This window comes from Pyxicephalus adspersus, chromosome 12 (assembly GCF_032062135.1).
Source record: "Pyxicephalus adspersus chromosome 12, UCB_Pads_2.0, whole genome shotgun sequence".
NCBI lineage: Eukaryota > Metazoa > Chordata > Amphibia > Anura > Pyxicephalidae > Pyxicephalus > Pyxicephalus adspersus.
The window spans coordinates 22,369,069-22,387,744 of NC_092869.1; the positions used below are offsets into that span (position 1 = coordinate 22,369,069).

Below are 18,676 nucleotides of genomic sequence, written 5' to 3' on the forward strand. Positions count from 1 at the left end.
CTGGTAGCATAGGGGTTTTAGGATCAGTGCTTTGAGGGTTGCAGCATCCCTGTAGCTGGGTTTTGCTCTTGGCATCCTCTGCACTGAGGCTGCACAGCTGAGTGGAATTGGAGCTGTGTGCAGCTGATTAGCAGAGTGGTTCCTGTGTAATCCCTTGCGGTCATTGGCTGCTGGGGCTTTATAGCCTCTCTGTTTCCAGTCTTCTGTACCTGGTATAGCGTTAGCTGGGCTTCTCTGTGCTGGAGAGTTTCTTGAGTGTTTTTTCTGTTGCTGACCTTTGCCTGCTTCTGACAACCCGCTTGAACTCAGCCTGGGCTGACCTTTGCTTGTGCCCCCGACTATGGTTGTGCATTTTCCTTTGTACCTTGTTTGGTGGACTGACCTTTTGTGTTTGACTTTGGCTTGTTTACTGGATTCCCTGGTAATTTTGTACTGTGTATCTTTGGGCTCCTGGTCAGCTGCCGACCTATCCCCAGACACCATTCCCTGCGCACCATATCCTGAGGGCAACCAAGTGCTGGGAGAGGCAACCACCCTCCCGAGGCTGAGTGGGGGCTGCTATAGGTGAAGACTGTGGCGTTAGATGGGGGGACTGGTGTCTGGAGAATACTGGTACTGACCAGGGCCTTACAAATATAGCTTAAAAAGTCTGAAATAAGTAAAGGTAAAAGTAAAGTAAATGTCTAACCAATTACAATTTAAAAATAAATGTGTCTCTCTCCCCACCTGCTATGCCCCAGAAAGTTTTAGTCTCACTAACGAAAATGCTGTTTGATTCCACTTGGATGTGCTTGGGCAAGTTGTAAAAAATGTATAGATAATTCACTATAACAGGTTAAAATTACACAGTTGAAATGCCAATGCATTAAAACAGAGAACTAAACATAATGCCCTCCTTGGTGGGGGAAAAATCAGGTAACCTGTTGCAAAGTAAGCAAAGCAGCAGTCTCCTGTAACAGAATTGTTGCTCCTGCAGGCCAAGATCTCTTTAAAAGCCCCCGGGGCTGCTAATATTTGCCAATTACCGATGGACATGTCAGATAGCGTCTTCCCTGCTGGGTGCTGCTCCTCCAGGTTCCTCAAGGAACAATGGGGTTAACAGGTAGAACTACATGCCATGCAGGGAAAACATCTGAAGATTTGGATAGCGTGGACATTCCTAAATAAAGTTGCCTAAATAGGATTTTCCTTTGCATAATAGGTGTTCGAGTCCATAATCTCTGTACCATGCCCCTATTAAACATATTACAAAACATATTAAAAACAATATACATTTTAATTTGTAATATCACCATTCACAAAAACAACAACACTTGGATATGTGACCATGGTGTTACAATCATATTACTTTGCAGACAATGTGTTAGCCCACACGTTTTGCGTATTTTGCTTTAGCAGCAAACAAAAACAATACAGGTTGTCCCAGTGTTAGGGACATCCGACATATGGACACCTCCTAGACATGAACAGGGCCTTCCTGCTCACTGTGTGCAAAATGGAGGCTTGATGGGGGGAGGGGGTGGTTTGCATGACTTGCAGAAGAAATCTTCTGCTAAACACAGCTGAGGTTGTGGGTGATCTTAGCGGGGTGAGCTCTTTCTGCAGCCTCTTATAGCTCTAATGACCAAGACAAACTCTGCAGTTGTTTGTTTTTGCATATCAAAGCACAGCTTGCTCTGGAAGGTATTGAATGTCTAGGCTCCATTAAGTATTTCTTTTGTTTGTAATTAACTCACAGGGAGGATTTTAAAAAGTAACTGACAACATGCTGCCTAATATTTTGAGCCAAACATCTGTACTAGTTGCGTTTAATAAAATAATGTACCTGTTCCGACTTATTACAAATTCATCTTAAGATCAAACCCACAGTTCCCATCTCGTATGTTACCCGGGGACTACCTGTATTTTTGTCTACAACAGACAGAACATATTACATCATTTACTGTTCAACTGTGGTCACAATTCTGTGAAAATATCAGTACCACAATTAGCCAAAGCATGGCTCATAAAAGTCCTCTGATCCATGGCTGTGCATACCAATAGCCTCAAACGGTTACAACAGTCTTAGATGCATCCCCCCACATCATGAGTATTGGAGCCAAATCGCCTCCCACTTAGGTAAAAGTACAGCTTTACCCACAGAGGAGGCTATAACAGGGGGACAATCGGAGCGAACCCCTGAAGAAAAGCAAGGCTAGGGAATGAGATACCAGGATTTTTAAAAATAGCATTGCCAAGGCAGATGATTACTACTTGCTACATCAGCCAGAATATCTTATGTGCTGCAATCATTCAGTTCGCCATTGTGGTGGTATTTCAGTTGGATCAACAGCCATTTACACATAATGAATATATACTTTCTGATGGAGGTACATGGTTACTGGTTAGAGATATACAGTGAGAACACAGACGCTTATGCCCGATCATCCTTTTTGCCCCACTCCCAATCAAAAGGCTGCAAAAAGAGTTGAATCTGATGTTAGGCCCCACTCAAAAATACGTTTAATTTCTCAATCATCTTTGTACACGCCAAGGCCCCGGCATCATATGGCTAGATTAGAGAGACTGGTGAAGCACCCCCTTTTTTTTTCCCGGGGGGGGTCTGCCACAGCAATCAAGACAGAATGAGTGTGCAGAGCCCCCCCAGATACCTACGTCATGCATCCCGAAATGCCCCTGCCTGATCTCATCATTAGCAGCCGAGCGGAGAAGAGGAGAGTTAGGCTAGGTGTGTATTTACAGTATAAATCAGGTAAGAAATGAAATTTGGACAGGTGTATTGGGGTGATGTGAAGGCATAGCATAGTGTCTTGAATATAAATCTAAAGTGAATTTTAAGCCAGTGCAGAGAGGCTAGTTTGTGGAATACCAGATAAGAGGATGATGCAGTATTCAAAGCGAGGGAGGATGAGCAAGTTTACTGGTGTTTGGCAATCTCAAAAATAGGAAGGTGTAAATCTTGGAGATGTTGTGAAGATTTTTTTTAGAAGTACATACAGACGTTCTGGACATGGGGAGCAAAGGATAGATGTGAGTTAAAAGGTGACGCCAATATTGCACGCATAAATAAATGATTTATTTACTTATGGAATGTAAACCATTCCTTTGATGTTGTCTGCTTTAAGGCAGGATTTTTAATATATTAAAAAAAGTTTTAACTGTTAAAAAAAAAGTTAAAAATGACAATTTAAAAGCTTGGAACTAAACAAGGAAATCAAAGACTGTCATGAACTAAGGATAAAGCACCCCAGAAACAAATACAACAAAACCCTAATTCACTGGAACCTACAAAGTCAATATATCTTCCTGTCCTGTGATTGTGTTCTGTAAGCATACAGTATGTATCAAAATAAAAAAAAAGCCTAAATCAGCTCCAGAAGAAGTATGTTTGCTACAAAATGAAAACCACACCAATCAGGGGTCACAAGAGCAGAATTTAGATGAAATGTAATCAGGTCTTAGCCAACATCCATAAAATATGGGAGTGGAGTCCAAGTACCTGGGACCATATGGTGAGATTCCCAAGGGGGTTTCACCTCTATGCACTAAAAAGCACCACAGGCCCTCCAATAACAAAAGCCTTTGATTGAAGAATGAAAAAAGGAACATCAACTGTTAAAATATTTAAGTGAAACAATGCGATCCAGTGTGTAAACAAGACCCTTTTGAAAAGACAAAGACTTCAAAACAACGGTTCATTTGGCAAGAAGACACTTGTGTAGGAAAAATGAGATTTTAAGGGAAAGGTTTTTCTCCCATCGGGAAAAAAAATATTGGTTACCACACTTCTTCCCTCCTGAAAATGTCAGTTGCCCAGATTGAATACCATTTCTCTGAGCCACTGACTTGGAATAAGCATGCATATTCAAAATGTTCTGGCTAAAGTCAATGAATATGTGTTCTAATTGAGTAGCAAAAACTATTTTAGCCAGAGACGGTCATACCACTACCATTTTTATAGAGGGTCAGCAATGGCAGCCAAAAAATAATTGCCTGTCTAGTTTCTTTCAAGAGCCATTTATCGCAGTATTAAGGTTTCCATATCATCTTTTAAAAACAATAGTGAACCCAGTAGATTTGCATGACAAAAAAAAACAAAAAAAACAAGCGAACTGAAAATGACTTGCTTTACTCTAGTTTTTAAAGTTACAGTTTGAAAACTAAGCTGACATGCAAGAAGTTCCTGTACCATACCAGTAAATTACTCCACTACTTCTCGTGTTTGACATCATTCTACAGCTGAAATGGAGCAACAGCGAATTACTTTTTACTATATTGGCATTTCTTTTAATTGTCCTATTTCTCCATGTGAAGTCCAGGTGGAAATGTATAGCTTAGCGATAGTAAGGGGTACTGTACCCTAAAACATCTTTTTTCTAAAACAGTATTTTTATAAACTGGGGTATTCACTTTTTTTTTTTTTTTAGACAATTAGGTAGTGCTTCTGTATTTTCATCAGTGCTGACAAGCAGGGTAAAAGGTCTATAGCAGAATAGACTTATATAGTCTATCAACTCTTCCGTTTTTATAAAAATTAAGAATATAGTTTAATTCCATTTTTAAATTTGGGTTTTCTATGGAGGACAAGAAGTGCGTTAGGACTACAGAACTTCTTCCTTTCATCATAAAATAGATAGCAGATGTCAAAGTAGAGAGAAAGTGTCCCAGTGTAGCACATGCATAGTGTACAGGAAAATATGACCTCAGTGAATTTGGAGCAGATTTTAACACACCTAATAAGCACCCCTAAAGCAGATTCTACATAAAAAATTAGGGCCACAGCACATATAGGTGATGGTTAGGAAGGACATATTATCGAGCAAATACATATAGCATTGTGTAGACATACAATCCTGGACCAATAGAGTATGTGTTCCAAATCTATTACAGATTTGTTCAAACGTTTTCTGGACAGCACACAAAATTCTTATCAAGAAATGTATTCTGATGTTCCAAGCATCATTAAAACCATAGGAATCTAAACAACATCTACAGCCAACCACCATTAAACATGCAAACTGTGAAAGATATAAAGCACACCAGTCTCTCAGAGCTTTCATCAAAGGCTCAACTCTCAAACCAGAGCCAAGTTAAGGATCAACGAACGATTAAAGGGCCGAAAGATCAAGCACTTCTAGCATTCTAGTGTGAAACTCGTATGACAAGTTGTTGCCACAAAAACTACGCAATCACCACTACAGCCTACATCATCTTGTTATTAATAGCCAAACTGTAAAACTACAAACATTAACTTTTTAAGTAGTAAAGGACATGTAGGCTGTGGTTTATGTAGGATGTGTTAAATTGAAAACTGGCAGAGAATCATTTCCCTTTGTATGAAGGAAGAAGTTAGAGCAGCAGTGGAAGTGTGAAAAGCAATGGAAAAGAATGAAAATTTTAAGTCCAACTAGATTGAAAAGCAATTAAAGCTCCTTTCTCACATTATTAAAACTCTAACTCGAACCTAAAAAAGATCAATCACTAAATTTGAGCAAAGATAAAATTGCAAGGAAGTCAGAAGGCTTTCTCTAAGGCCTTCCGTCCAAGCCTGCTTGGCGAAATATCTGATCAGTGGGGATAAAAACAAAAGCAATCATCCAGAAAACTGGCATGTGCAAAGTTCACATCCTACCCACATTGATACAAACATGAGTCTTTTTACTAGTGAGCCTGTAGATTTTCAAAATGGCTGTTTGGTGGGCAGCCTTGGATGTACAAGATCCGTGACAAAACTATGGATAGACAAAGGATGTATTCTTAACAGGCAGTTTATGAGCTTTAAAACAAGCTCTTAATAACCAGGACAGTGGACCAATTTATTCTCAATGCTTAGAACAAAGTACGCTCGACTCAGCTTTATCACACTCTGACCTCTATTAGTGATTAAGCAGCCTCCACATATAAAAAGCACACCTAAGATTTACTTTAAAATCTGGAAAGCTGCCAAATCGCTCCCTTTTCCTCCAACTCAGTTAATGCATTTTCTCTTCTAAATTATGATTACTAATAAAGAGGATTTATATAGCGCCAACATATTACGCAGCGCTTTACATTAAATATGGGTTGCAAATTACAGACGAATACAGACAGTGACACAGGAGGAGAGGACCCTGCCCCCAAGAGCTTACAATCTAGGGGATGGGGGAAGTAACACTTAATAGGAGGGGAGATATGTAGTGGTGAGAAGTAGTAACGGTTTCAAAATACAACTTATTAAATATGTCAAGCCTACTTGTTGGTTAAGCTATGCAGGTACAATGACTCCATGCTTGGGTTTCATCTTTGCCTCACGCTCTTTCTCATTTACTTTTTAAATAATAGAAGCAAGATTGTTTCACGTTTACCGATTTCTCACTCCAGGAAACTACCACTAGGGGAGACGCTACATGTAGTGTTTCCCTGCAGCAGACACTTAGGGAATGATTAGAACCCGCTCATTGCTGCCAGCTGTCACATGTGCAAAAAGGGAGGAGCGCTAAATCGTGAAATGATGAAGGATGGAGAAAAAACCCTAAGCATTAACGTCCAAAACTAACATTGAGGATTGACAACTTTCTCCTCCTAGAAAAATCAAGCTTTGCCTGTGTGTGCTGGTTCCCATAAGCAACAGATGCAGCAGTTAACAGGTGATGCAAATAATTTGTCTGCTTACTGTTGGGTCTACATTGTTTAAAGTAGCATTGTTCACCAATAAAACCATCATTGTGCTCTTAAATGATTTCTGTGCCCAAAGCTCAGTGTGATAAAAGACCACTGACTGACTTGGAGTATTCTAATATAAATATTTATATTGTAGATAAAGTTTACTTTGTAACATCCAATTAACCTCTTAACTCCTCTATTAAATGAAACACTGCTTTCTGAAGCAACAAGTGACCCTGTGGTCCAGATCCAACAGGTCTTTGATCCTGAGCAGCTCCATAAATTCAGCACTGTAACATATTTTAGCCTTTTATCAGCATGGCAGAAATCTGAGCTGTGAATGCACTCTCACAAACAAGGGTAAAGATTTAGAGGATTTTCTCAAGAAGATTTTAAAGTTTAAAGTAAAACTGCTCATTGTTTGTCAACTTCTGTTTGCAATTATCTTAAAAAGCCTATATACACTACATACTGTTAGAAAAGAAAATGTTTACTTCCTGTAAAAAAAAGGAGTTAAGCTTAGTACACACAAGCCAATAAAATTATCAGAGTGAGAGAAAACCAAAAAAAAAAAAAATAAAAAATAGCAGATTAATAAGTAGTCAACTAAATGATGTTTTTTTGATCTTCAAGATGCATCATGAGTACAAATGATCGAGCAAATCCCATCAAGAGCTCCCATCTTTAAAAGCATTCTTAGTATGATTCTGTTATTTACCCATCTCTATATCCAACTATCAAACAAGCAGAATATTTAGATGCTTGCTTTGTTCTGGACCAGAAAACCAAACATGAGTTGGTAAATCAATTGGATCAGGCAATCAAGTGCAAAATCAGGAATGGATCTGTACATGTGTAATGGGCCTTGCAGGAAAAGTCCAAAAGAGGAAATACTAAGATGATCTTAAGGAAAAGTAAGGATATGGACTCATATATGGTTTTCCACACCTCAGTCACATAAATGTGAGTAATAGTAGGACAAAAGGAAAAAAGAAGAAAAGTAGTTGTGTTTTAAAATGGCAAATATTTGCCATTTGAAAATACCCCTATTTTTCGTCTGTTTTCTTTTGTCCTACAAAGATGTTTTAAAATGACTTCACTACAGTAAACTGTATCCAGTATTATTTAATTATACTACTTTTACACTGTTTAAATGGACATAACTGGCTTTATCCTATCTCCAAACTCCTGACACAGGGCTTGAGCTGTTAAGGATAATAATGATCATTTGCAATGCCAAGAGACCTTATTATAAAACAGATCATCACACAAATCCCAGAAAGAGCCAATACTTCTGTTCACTATCAAGTCGCTTTAGTAAAAGTTAAATAGGTAAATAAAACCCCCAAGAGACAGCAGGAAGACAATTTCTAAAATGTATGGGATATCTGTCCTAGACCAGTGGTCGCCAACCTTTTGGGGGTCACAGACCACTAAAGTTACAGGCTCTGGACCGTGCATGTGCGGGGAGCTGTGTGTCAATGAAAGGGGAAGAAACCGGACATCATGATGCCAGAACCTGCCCACTCCCCCATCACAGGTCTGAGCCTGTGATGAGAGAGTAAGCGGGTTGTGTCCAGACACGAGCCTCTGATCCGTACAGGAGACATGGTCTGCGGCTTTGGCTGGGGCGGCCTCCCAGCTGGGTCCTTCTCCTGCACCCGCTTGGGGGAGCACCAGCCAGAGCCACAGACCACCAACATTTTCTTGTGAACCACCAGCTGGCGACTGCTGTCCTGGACCATTATCAGCAGACCAGATTTCCCCACTGGAAGAATAATTTTACCTGCTGTTCCTAGGACAATTCCAAAATGTGCAAATGTTGTTTTTCTCATTTGGGGGGCGTTCACATAAGAAACAAGAAGGTAAATCCTGAGAAGTAGAAATTCTGGTGGGTGAAGACTTGGTCCTCTGACACTCCTACTGTGGTACAGGTGAAACGTAAAGTTACCCGATATTTCACTAATGAGCTCCTAACACAAGGCAACACAATGGGGACATTTCAGAATGTTTGGACACCTTGGATCACTCATTTTTTGACATGTGACTTTAATTTGGGTCGTTTTTTTTATATGGTTGACCTCTTCCTTTAGGCACACATGCTGGAATTTGTGCTCAACTATAGTACTACCCATGTTGCCCCCCCATTTACTTTCCTGATTTTTACCCTTTCTAGCCACCACACCACCTCTTCCATTTTCTTTCTCTCCTTATTTTCATGTGCAAATAGTACAAGAATATGCAAGGTTTTGCACAGGTTTCCCAAGTGCCTACCAAGTGGGTTTACAAGTATATGCGATCTTGCACTGTTTTTTAGATACCTGTTTTAATATAGTCAACTTGTATTTATGCAGAGTAATTCTGCACTTTGTTATTTATGGATATTCTGTTATATGTTCTGTTTTTTTCTCTCTATGAAAAATGTTAAAACATCTTCTTTCTTATAAAAAAATATTGAAATAAAAAGTTCTGTGACAATAGACCACCGCATAAATACTACTTAGAGAACATAGAGAGGTTGCGGATATGGCTTTATTTGGCCAATATTGGTCACAAATTATCAAACAGAAAAATATATGTATTTCTAAAGACTGGTACAAACTATTAAGTAAAGTTAACATCACCAAAAACTTTAACACCACAAAACAGACTTAAAGAACATGCACAAAGGTCCTAGTTAACCATATTTTATATGATATTTTCACTCCATCATTTTTTTTTGCATTACATACAGTAACCAAGAAAAACCAGTAACATAGGTGAGGTACAGCAATCGTGTATGAAATCTGAAATCCCCCAACTCCAAAAGGTGGATGTACAATAAATGGAGGGCCAAACAAAGCATCTGTCAATTGCCAAATAATGAGGCACATAATTACAAACAAATGATAAAAAATATACATGGCAGATATAGGTATTACCACACTGGATATATAATTTAATAGCAGTTGTGGGAAACGCCTTCAATTAGCTTGCTCTGCCAGAAGTGCGGTTTAGCAAGGCAGTGTGTCCATTTAACTGGAGGCTTTATTTACCAAATATAGCCACATGGGCAATCTTCTATATTTTTCCTCATAAGTTACTCCTATAGCCCATTCTTTCAAACAAGGGCTTTACATTAACTTTAACATGATGATGATGATGATTCTATTTTAGTATATACACGTATTACTAAAGCAATTGTAGAAAAATAATCTGAAGCTCCCTGCTATACAGCATCATACTTTTTATTCTTCTATAGGCAATCTGGAGCCCTTTAAAAATACTCTGAAAGGAACATTACTACAATGATATAAAAGGCATCTGCTTTATCTTAACAATATCATCATTATTGCCATTTCATACAATAATGCTTTAGGGATTGTTTTAGATGAAAAAAAACTTGGATTTACATAAAAGCACAAGTTCCCAAGTCCCTGAACCAACATTCAGGGTCACAGAACATCCATGCACACATGAACTACACTTAGCTATCTGGAGTGCAGGATGATTGCTATGCTCATTAGTACTTTCCCTTATTAGTTATTTTCAATCAAATGCTGCTTCCACAATGCCTGGGATCCTAGGACATTAACATTGCTGTTTGGTGAAGTAATCTAACAATTTTAAATTGCATCCCATTTGTATGGAACTCTGTTTACAGAACAAAAATGCAAAAATGAAAGCAGCGAACATGACCGCATATTTTACAGGAAAAAAACACCCCCTTTAAACTGACCAAGACTGCCATTAGAATGTCTCATCTGTCATGGAATGTGCACACTGGGAAGACATTGGGGGACTGCCTGAAAATTTCTCATGTAGTACTTACCCAAAGACAAGGTGACAATATAGCTCTGGTAACTTATCATTGGAATGATACCCACAATAGAAACACAATCACCTAAAAAACAACTCTACTGAAAACAAAATACTTCCAAATGTACCTGAACATCTTAGCTGCTCACAGAATCTTGATTCAGCCACAATAAGGAGCTAATAAGGAGTTATTACTCATTTCCAGTTATTTCCAATTGGGAGGTGAACAATCCACCAAAATTTTTTTTTTTTTTTTAAACAAAAAGAATAGCAGCACAATAAATTACAGACAGCTAAAATGTTTTATGCAAGAATAACAATAAGCTGTCCAGATAAATTTAAACAGCAGCAATGTATTACTAATTATAAAATAGTAGAGTTTCATAATAACACCTAATTATGTGTAAAGCAAGATACCTAGTTGAGGTTAAGTTGTAAAGACAGAACAGTGAGAATAAAGCTCAGCAAAAAATATCTGTGACCAGGCAAGTTCACTATTGCAGAAAGGACAAATGATGTCCCTTCTGCAATTTAACAAACTAAGCTGCCAAATCGCGGTCTTTCAAAAAGGGGGGGGGGGGGATCTAAGCTACATATGCAAGTTCAGCGTATAATACCAGGAGTTACGTCATCAGGGCCCAGCCAATCAAGATGGTAATAGTTTGGAACAACGGACCGTAGAAGTAAGAAGCAGCTCCCGCAATGGAATGGAGACAGGTGAGTGTATTTTAAAATAAATTTGATATTTAAAATAATATTGATATATTTGATATTATATATTTCAGGGCATTTTACTGCAGAAGGGTCATTGCTTGCTTTTCACTGGCATTAACCCATCTTAAACACCTATCTCAATTTATTCTTACAGCGTGTGGACTGCATTGAGCACCACAGACGAGTGTCCTCTGCAGAAAAAAACCCTCTAAATACATCTAACTTATATTTTGAATAGGTGAATTTACAGTTAACAAGATTCTGTATAGCCAGTGGTTTCTGTTAATGTTCAATAAATCCAGGCCCTATCAAGTCCCAGCCCTAAACCCAGCTTACCTCTCAGAACCCCAGCCCCTAATTTACTCCCCATAACTGTTGCCTATGGTCCCTAAGTTTTCCACATGGGAGTGACCGTGCCTTGGTGTGCAACATCACTCTCTACTGTCCGAAAAGCAGAGATAAGAAAGAAAGATCACTTCGTCTGCAGATGCCAGATCTTTTACAGGACCCACTGACTGACAAACCCTCTGAGCTCTAGGAGGAGTCAGTTGCTTGCAGTGTTCCATGGGAGTGTGAAAGTTCCATAGGGCAAGTTTCATTTGACTGAGAAAAAATGACTATAGGAGCATGGCATTTGTGCATACTTAATCCTAGGATATTAAACTGTAGTTGTGTATTATAAGTTGTTGTGCTCTGTGTAAATGCAGTGTGTCACAAACATTGACAATTTTGCTGTTTTTTTAGCCATTTTTGCAGAAATAAGAAAAGAGTAAAGAAAAGGAGGTTGGAATAACGTATTATGATGTGCAATGTGGTGGAGACTGCAAACACAATATAAGGTTTACTTAGCAATTTCACTTTATGCAAGCTGTGTATTAGTTTAGAGAAGCATGGTGTCTACTAGCTATAAATCACTGTTAAGTGGATGTTATTGCTGCTCCATGCTACTATCAAACTACTTGTTTATATCCAACCCCATTAGCATTACAGTACTTTAGTTACCTAAACGATCATCATGTGTGACATTACCATCACCAACCATCTCAAGGGTTTAAATAAAATAAATGCATTACTTGTTTGTTTGCAAATAATCAGATCTTTATGTGTCTGCTAAATGTAGACGAGTTAGGATTTCAACTGCATGTCTATCAATGTTCACCTGGATATGGCATAGCCAGAGTAAAAAGAAGCTGGGTGGTACAATGTCCAAAACTCTTATAGTCTCTATATAAATGAGGATTCTTTTGCTGAATACAGAGCTTCTGTTTGGCAGTTCACTGCCTACATTTCACAAAGTGACTAGAACCACGAGTGATAAAATCGAATATAAATGTTTGGGCTAAGCAGCTAAAAAACTGTACACATATAAAAAAAATAAATGTGTTCTCTTATATCACATTCTAATTACCAACAAAATATTTGTAACTATCTGGCTAATGTAATCAAAACTATGGGCCCTAATGTCTGTCTTTAATAAAGCCATTTTTGGTTACTATATAACTGCAGCTGTGGTGCTCACTGGGCCGAAAGGTTTTCTTCGAAAAAGAAAAAAAAAAAGTGAATAATTTAGCACCACAAAAAGCATAAAGGCAGTTTAGGTAGATCACATATGTAATCTGCACAAAACGATTTTAAGTATACTTGTACAACTGAAAGCTGAAGTGCATTTGTAACACGAGAGAGCAATACTGTCCTCATGTGGCAAAAATATATACTGCCAATGACCAAAACACTTGAGCATGGAACATAATAAAAAAAGGTTCCTATTTACAAAAGTAAGGTTCCTATTTAGGTCTATTTACAAAAGTCTTGGTGACTTCTTACACGGTTGAATGTAGTGGATGTAATGAGGATTTGGTTATCAAAATAAATCCATAAAGAATAAAAATCACGGAACCCTACGGGATAAGAGAAGTGACAAAACTTTTATAATAAGAAATACAACCTTGTAAAATCACATTTTCCTATTAGACATGATCCTTTAATGTTAACATGCTGCCCCTTTAACTAGTTAAAAAATATTCAAAAAAGATATACCTTTAGTGTCTCCACCTCCTCTTTGTGCAGTCTCTTCTGCTGCAATATAGCTGCTTGGTATTCTGAAAAATAGGATTAGAGAAAAGGACATTCAGATCTGTTTATACAGCCCTGCCATTTACAAACATTTCAGCAAAACACAACATTTCTAATCAATATTTATAAGAGAAATGAAGTACAGAAATCTACCCAACACAACTTTCTGCATCTGTGTAAACAGACAGCAATGATGTATGAGACACGCCAAATTTCAAGCCATGGTGCAACAGCAAAACCGACAGTTTAATATACATTACTCCCAAAAGATAGCATTCTTGCATCTACTTTGGAAGCTGAAATTACTGTTAACATTGCATCACCAGGTACCAAGCATTACTACATAATACATACAAACCTACTTACCTGAATACAAAGCCCCTACAGAGAAACTGATGTATACTTCATTCAAAGTTAAACATTGAACTTTACAATAAAAAATGAGCATTGCATTTGTTGATGGTCCTATCCGAGGATGCATAGGGTATGGCGATAGGTGAAAGCTTCAATATACATCAAAATCTTGTGGAAGCAGCACCAATATCCTTGTTCGTCAAAAATATGTCATCTGCACGTAATACCTTCTGTTTTGCTGTGTAATAATCATCTTTTAAGCTGAATTCTTGAAGTGTGCTGCATAATCCCTGCAGGATCTCCCTAAAGCAGCACAGTGGCTCAGGGGTTAGCACTCTGGCCTTTGCAGCGCTAAGTCCTAGGTTTGAATCCCAGCCAGGACACTATCTGCATGGAGTTTGCAGGTTCTCCCCGTGTCTGCGTGGGTTTCCTCCGGGTACTCCGGTTTCCTCCCACATCCCAAAAACATGCAGTTAGGTTCATTGGCTTCCCCCTAAATTGACCTAGACTACATTAATGACATATGACCATAGTAGGGACATTAGATTGTGAGCTCCTTTGAGGGACAGTTAGTGACACAGCTATGAACTCTGTACAGCGCTGCGTAATATGATGGCGCTATATACTGTATAATAATAATAATAATAATAATAAAGCAAATAAAGGCTATTTTGACAACTCAAATTCAAAGAATAGACTTCCTAAAACTTCATATATAGGCAAAGCCTAAGCCAAACTATGCAGTTAGCCCTATGGGATTGTGAAGCTTGTTTTCATCAATATACTTATACGTTAGTACAGTAGCAGTGCACCAAATAATTTCCACTGAAAGATCATGCATTTATACTCAGCTACCCCTTTCTATCTATTATAAATAAAATGTAAAACCAGTAAATGATACTAAAGTGACAAAAATTAAATTATGGTTTACAGGAACACTGAGCCGTATGTGGCATATTAATATGTTTAAATGTTTCTCCTACCAAAACTTTTAGATGTAGCTACAAACCCCCATATCTGATATCTAAAAAAATATTATTGCCTCCCCTCACACTATTTTAGTATCTTCATAGCTACCAATAACACTTTTGCTCCTAAATTCAAAATGCAGCCTTGACTTGTTAGCTGTACGCCTCAGCTATTGCAGCTGATATATAGACACTGCAAGGTATTCCAACTAAAAGGGTAATAAATGCTGTAATTCTCTTATTGTTTGTTTGAGACATGTACTGGCTACCATCAATAAACCTTTCTTATCAACTTTCAATCTATTAACCAATGAAAACCAACACTTTTAACCAAATAGCTTTAAAGACAAAATTTTTTAGGTCAGATATATGTCCAACCCTGTTTTGCCTATATCACCACTATACCGTAGTAGTACAGTTTTTTTTATTTTTTTTGCATGTTATTCCAAATTTTGTACACTAAATAAATCAAACTGGTCCTATAGTAGTAATACCATTAACAAAACAAAAAAAATTAGAGTTTTCAAGGGTATTGGTTAACTAAGTCCTTATTTAGATTCTCAATTTCCTTGTATAGGCCCACTTCACTCTAAACTTGCACATTCTGTATTTTTTTAATTTGCAATGCAGTGGTTTGCATTTCTGTATGGTCAATTTTATGTTACAGTCCAATTTATAAAAAGATTTTTCTTTGAGCTGTGGTTATGTTCTGAAATACAGGTTTAGGTGGAATTTCTAAAGAATATATTATCCTGCAACAAACTTATTCAATAGGGAAAAGGATTTAACTTTTAATGGGTATTACATATAGCAGGCTTTCCTCCATAGGTCCGAATGGAGAAGCAGCCTACCTGCATGCTTGCAAAGCCAGTCCCTGCATCCTGTGCACTGTGATATATAACATACCCTGGACCACTGCAGTCTGTACTCTATACTGTACATTATAAACTTTAGACCACCTTGTTCTCTACATTGTGCTGCAAACTACATGAACTGAATTTCTGCACCCTGTATGCAGTACTGCACATTACACACTGAAGACCAGAAGGAATTCTTCCAGCACCAATTTATGGCTCCGAGATGTGAATGTGAGTACATGCAGTGAGCTGCAAGGAAGCCAATGGTGTAAAAAGCAAAACATTACATTGTGTTGTGCTCATTTGTTAATATAACCTGAATTATAAAAATGATTTGTGATAAAGACATGTTATTTCATTTACGTGAGTACTTTCAGAGAAAAGCAGCAGTTAAGTAAATTGCAAGATGTAATTTATCTATTACAATTTATCCTTTACAAATTGTATTTCTGGTGTAATCTGGTTCAAACCCAGGTTCAGCAACTCATTTTTATTAAATTTCAACAAATTATTTGAAGAGTGGTTAGCAATATAATGAATAATAACACATGCACTTCAACTTTTGTGCCTACTTACACATATTGAGTTGTGTGGTAACGATATTTTGGGCTGATGTTAATCACAGGCTAAAATTAGGTTCTAAGAACATTCTCTGTCATAGTCCAGCCACAGAAAATTACAGTTGGTTTCTGTCTCATGTTTGCTGAAGGAGTTGCTTCAAACAGAATAGGGTGTCAGCCTGGATCTTATTCTTATGCTACTCCCATCTTATCTAGAAAGATTATTTCATGCAAGACTGCTAAACATTCGAATTACTACATGCTATGTAAATGCACATAGTTTTTTTTTTAGGTAGAAGCCTAAGCCAAAATGTAGTATACCTATAAAGATAAGGTATATAAAATAAAAATATGTAGCATGTCACTTTGACCAGCCCTGTTCATTATCTATAACTTCCCTATAAAGGAAAACTGTAATCTGAAAAGTGTCTCCAGCACAAACCTTTAAGGTTAAGATATAGTAGGGAAAAGTTCAGAACTTCTGTTTGTAATACTTTGCTGCCCCGTTGGTGAAAATGTTCCTTCATTTCTTGTTATATCAGTAATATTGTGTCTTTAGGATTGGAGGTGAAAAACATCCCCCACAAATAAACAATATAATTTTTAAACACAATAAACTTTATACATTTATCTGTAAATAGGTTTCCTGTAGTGGAGGGTTTGTTTAGTTGTTCATAGTTACAACATGAGGTGTATGAAGCACACCACTTTAGGAATTGGTCCTTTGTTTTGACATCCCTTGATATGGTACCTCTGTTAATGTTGTATGCAAATAAAGAACCGTGACACGATTGAAAACTAACACTTTGAACAATATATTATATTTTAAAAAGCAAATCTGCTGCACAAATGTTTGTAGATAATAAACAGAAGGACAAAACACAACAGAATCCAGCATGAGCACATTCTTATTCATACTTTTCATTGGACCTAAAGAAAAATGGAGACTGAAATATCAAGACTTGTCACACGGTTACCACAGTGTTACCTTCTGTTATAAACATAAATCGGTCTTCAGTGTAAATGGTATTTACACAGTCCTTGAAAACCTTTAAAATTACGCACGTCGGACAAGGTAGGATACAACCCAAATACTCAGAGAGATGAGGGAAGTTGCAGATAAATGGAGTCTAAAGAGAGACGAGAGTCACTAAGGGCAGAAGATGTTTTCAAACTACATTTCCCACAGAGATCTTCAATATTATCAATCCATCTTGTTTAAATTTTAAATTCACTATATGCTTTTCCATTTCTTCCAGGGTTCCTACATTTCCTGTTCACACCTGCTATTACAAACTGGCAATTAAACTGCAAACATGTAACAACTAATTTAAACATTTTAAGATAGATTGTGGGGAAAGGGTTACAAAAGATTTTGTCATTTGTGCACTCCCTGGAATGATTCAAGCTTACCTATTCTGGCAACAACTGCAAATGGGGCAATGGAGAAAAAGTTCTAGTACTGACTGGAATAAGACTTGTGGGGAAATCCCACTAAGGGCTTGTTTGCTTGTTTACACCCTGCATTAGGCAGAGCATTCATTTCTAATGGGTTGTTCACTAATCACATAAAAATAGGTTCAGCACTGAAGTGTATAACACACATAGCATTTGTGTATACCTGCCAATTAACAGTGTATAAGTTTACTCCCCATTTAGCCAGATCATAATTACATTTGAAGAGTGCATTTTCTAAAACTGCTTGAAAACTACTTTTAAGAAAGCGGGAAGCACAGTGACTTAGAGGTTAGCACTCTGGCCTTTGCAAGCGCTAGGTCCCAGGTTCGAATCTCGGCAAGGACATTGGACCTGATTTATGAAAGCTCTCTAAGGCTGGAGAGAATACACTTTCATCAGTGAAGCTGGGTGATCCAAACCTGGAATGGATCTGGTCCAGGATTCAAAATGTTTGCTAGCAAATTGCAAATGATTTTTTAAAAATCCATTCCATGTTTTCTGGATCACCCAGCTTCACTTCCTAAAGTATATTCTCTCCAGGCTTGGAGAGCTTTCATAAATCAGGCCCACTATCTGCAAAGAGTTTGCAGGTTCTCCCTGTGTTTGCATGGGTTTTCTCTGGTTACCCCAGTTTCCTCCCACATTACAAAAAAACATGCAGCTTCCCCCCCAAAATTGACCTTAGACTGTATGAATGACATGCGACTGAGGCAGGCACATTTGAGGGACAGGTAGTGACATGACTATGGACTTTTTAAAGTGATGTGCAATAACTTGGCGCTATATAAATACTGTGTGATGGTAATAAGAATGCCCGTCTCATTGCGGTGATCTCCTAAAATTAATAGCTGTATTGCAGTTTTGCTTGCTTGATCAGTCAATGCCTTGGAACAAGTAAATAGAGAAGGACCTTTGCCTTTTTAATATTTATGATCTGTATATGTATTTTGGGTCAGTGACTCAAAGTATGGAATATTACAGGTCAGTATAATGGCCAAACAAGAATTTTCAGGAAGTGGTCAGCAACAGCAGCCCTGAAAACTGCTTCACAATAAGTTTAGTTTACACCAAATTTTAGGAATGGGGTGCTTTAAACAAAAGCCCCCCACCCCAGTCTACTTGTATCACTCCTATTTCATTATGCTCAAATATTCTACTTACTGTCACCTAGCCACCTATCCCTGCCAACCTATGTTGTCCCTTCCATTCCACCACTTCAGGCATATACTGTATTCTCCAGATACCCCTTTCT

The 18,676-nt window shown here is 37.8% G+C and overlaps 1 protein-coding gene across 4 annotated transcripts in view; it reads right to left on the reverse strand.

Moving 5' to 3' along the window:
* Positions 1 to 18,676, reverse strand: part of FMN1 (formin 1) — a 121,512-nt gene that overhangs the window by 54,082 nt on the left and 48,754 nt on the right. For all 4 annotated transcript variants that reach the window (XM_072428953.1, XM_072428955.1, XM_072428952.1 and 1 more), the window contains one exon: positions 13,192 to 13,253. In XM_072428953.1, coding sequence (XP_072285054.1) covers positions 13,192 to 13,253 — 62 coding nt within the window. The remainder of the gene's footprint in view (positions 1 to 13,191; positions 13,254 to 18,676) is intronic.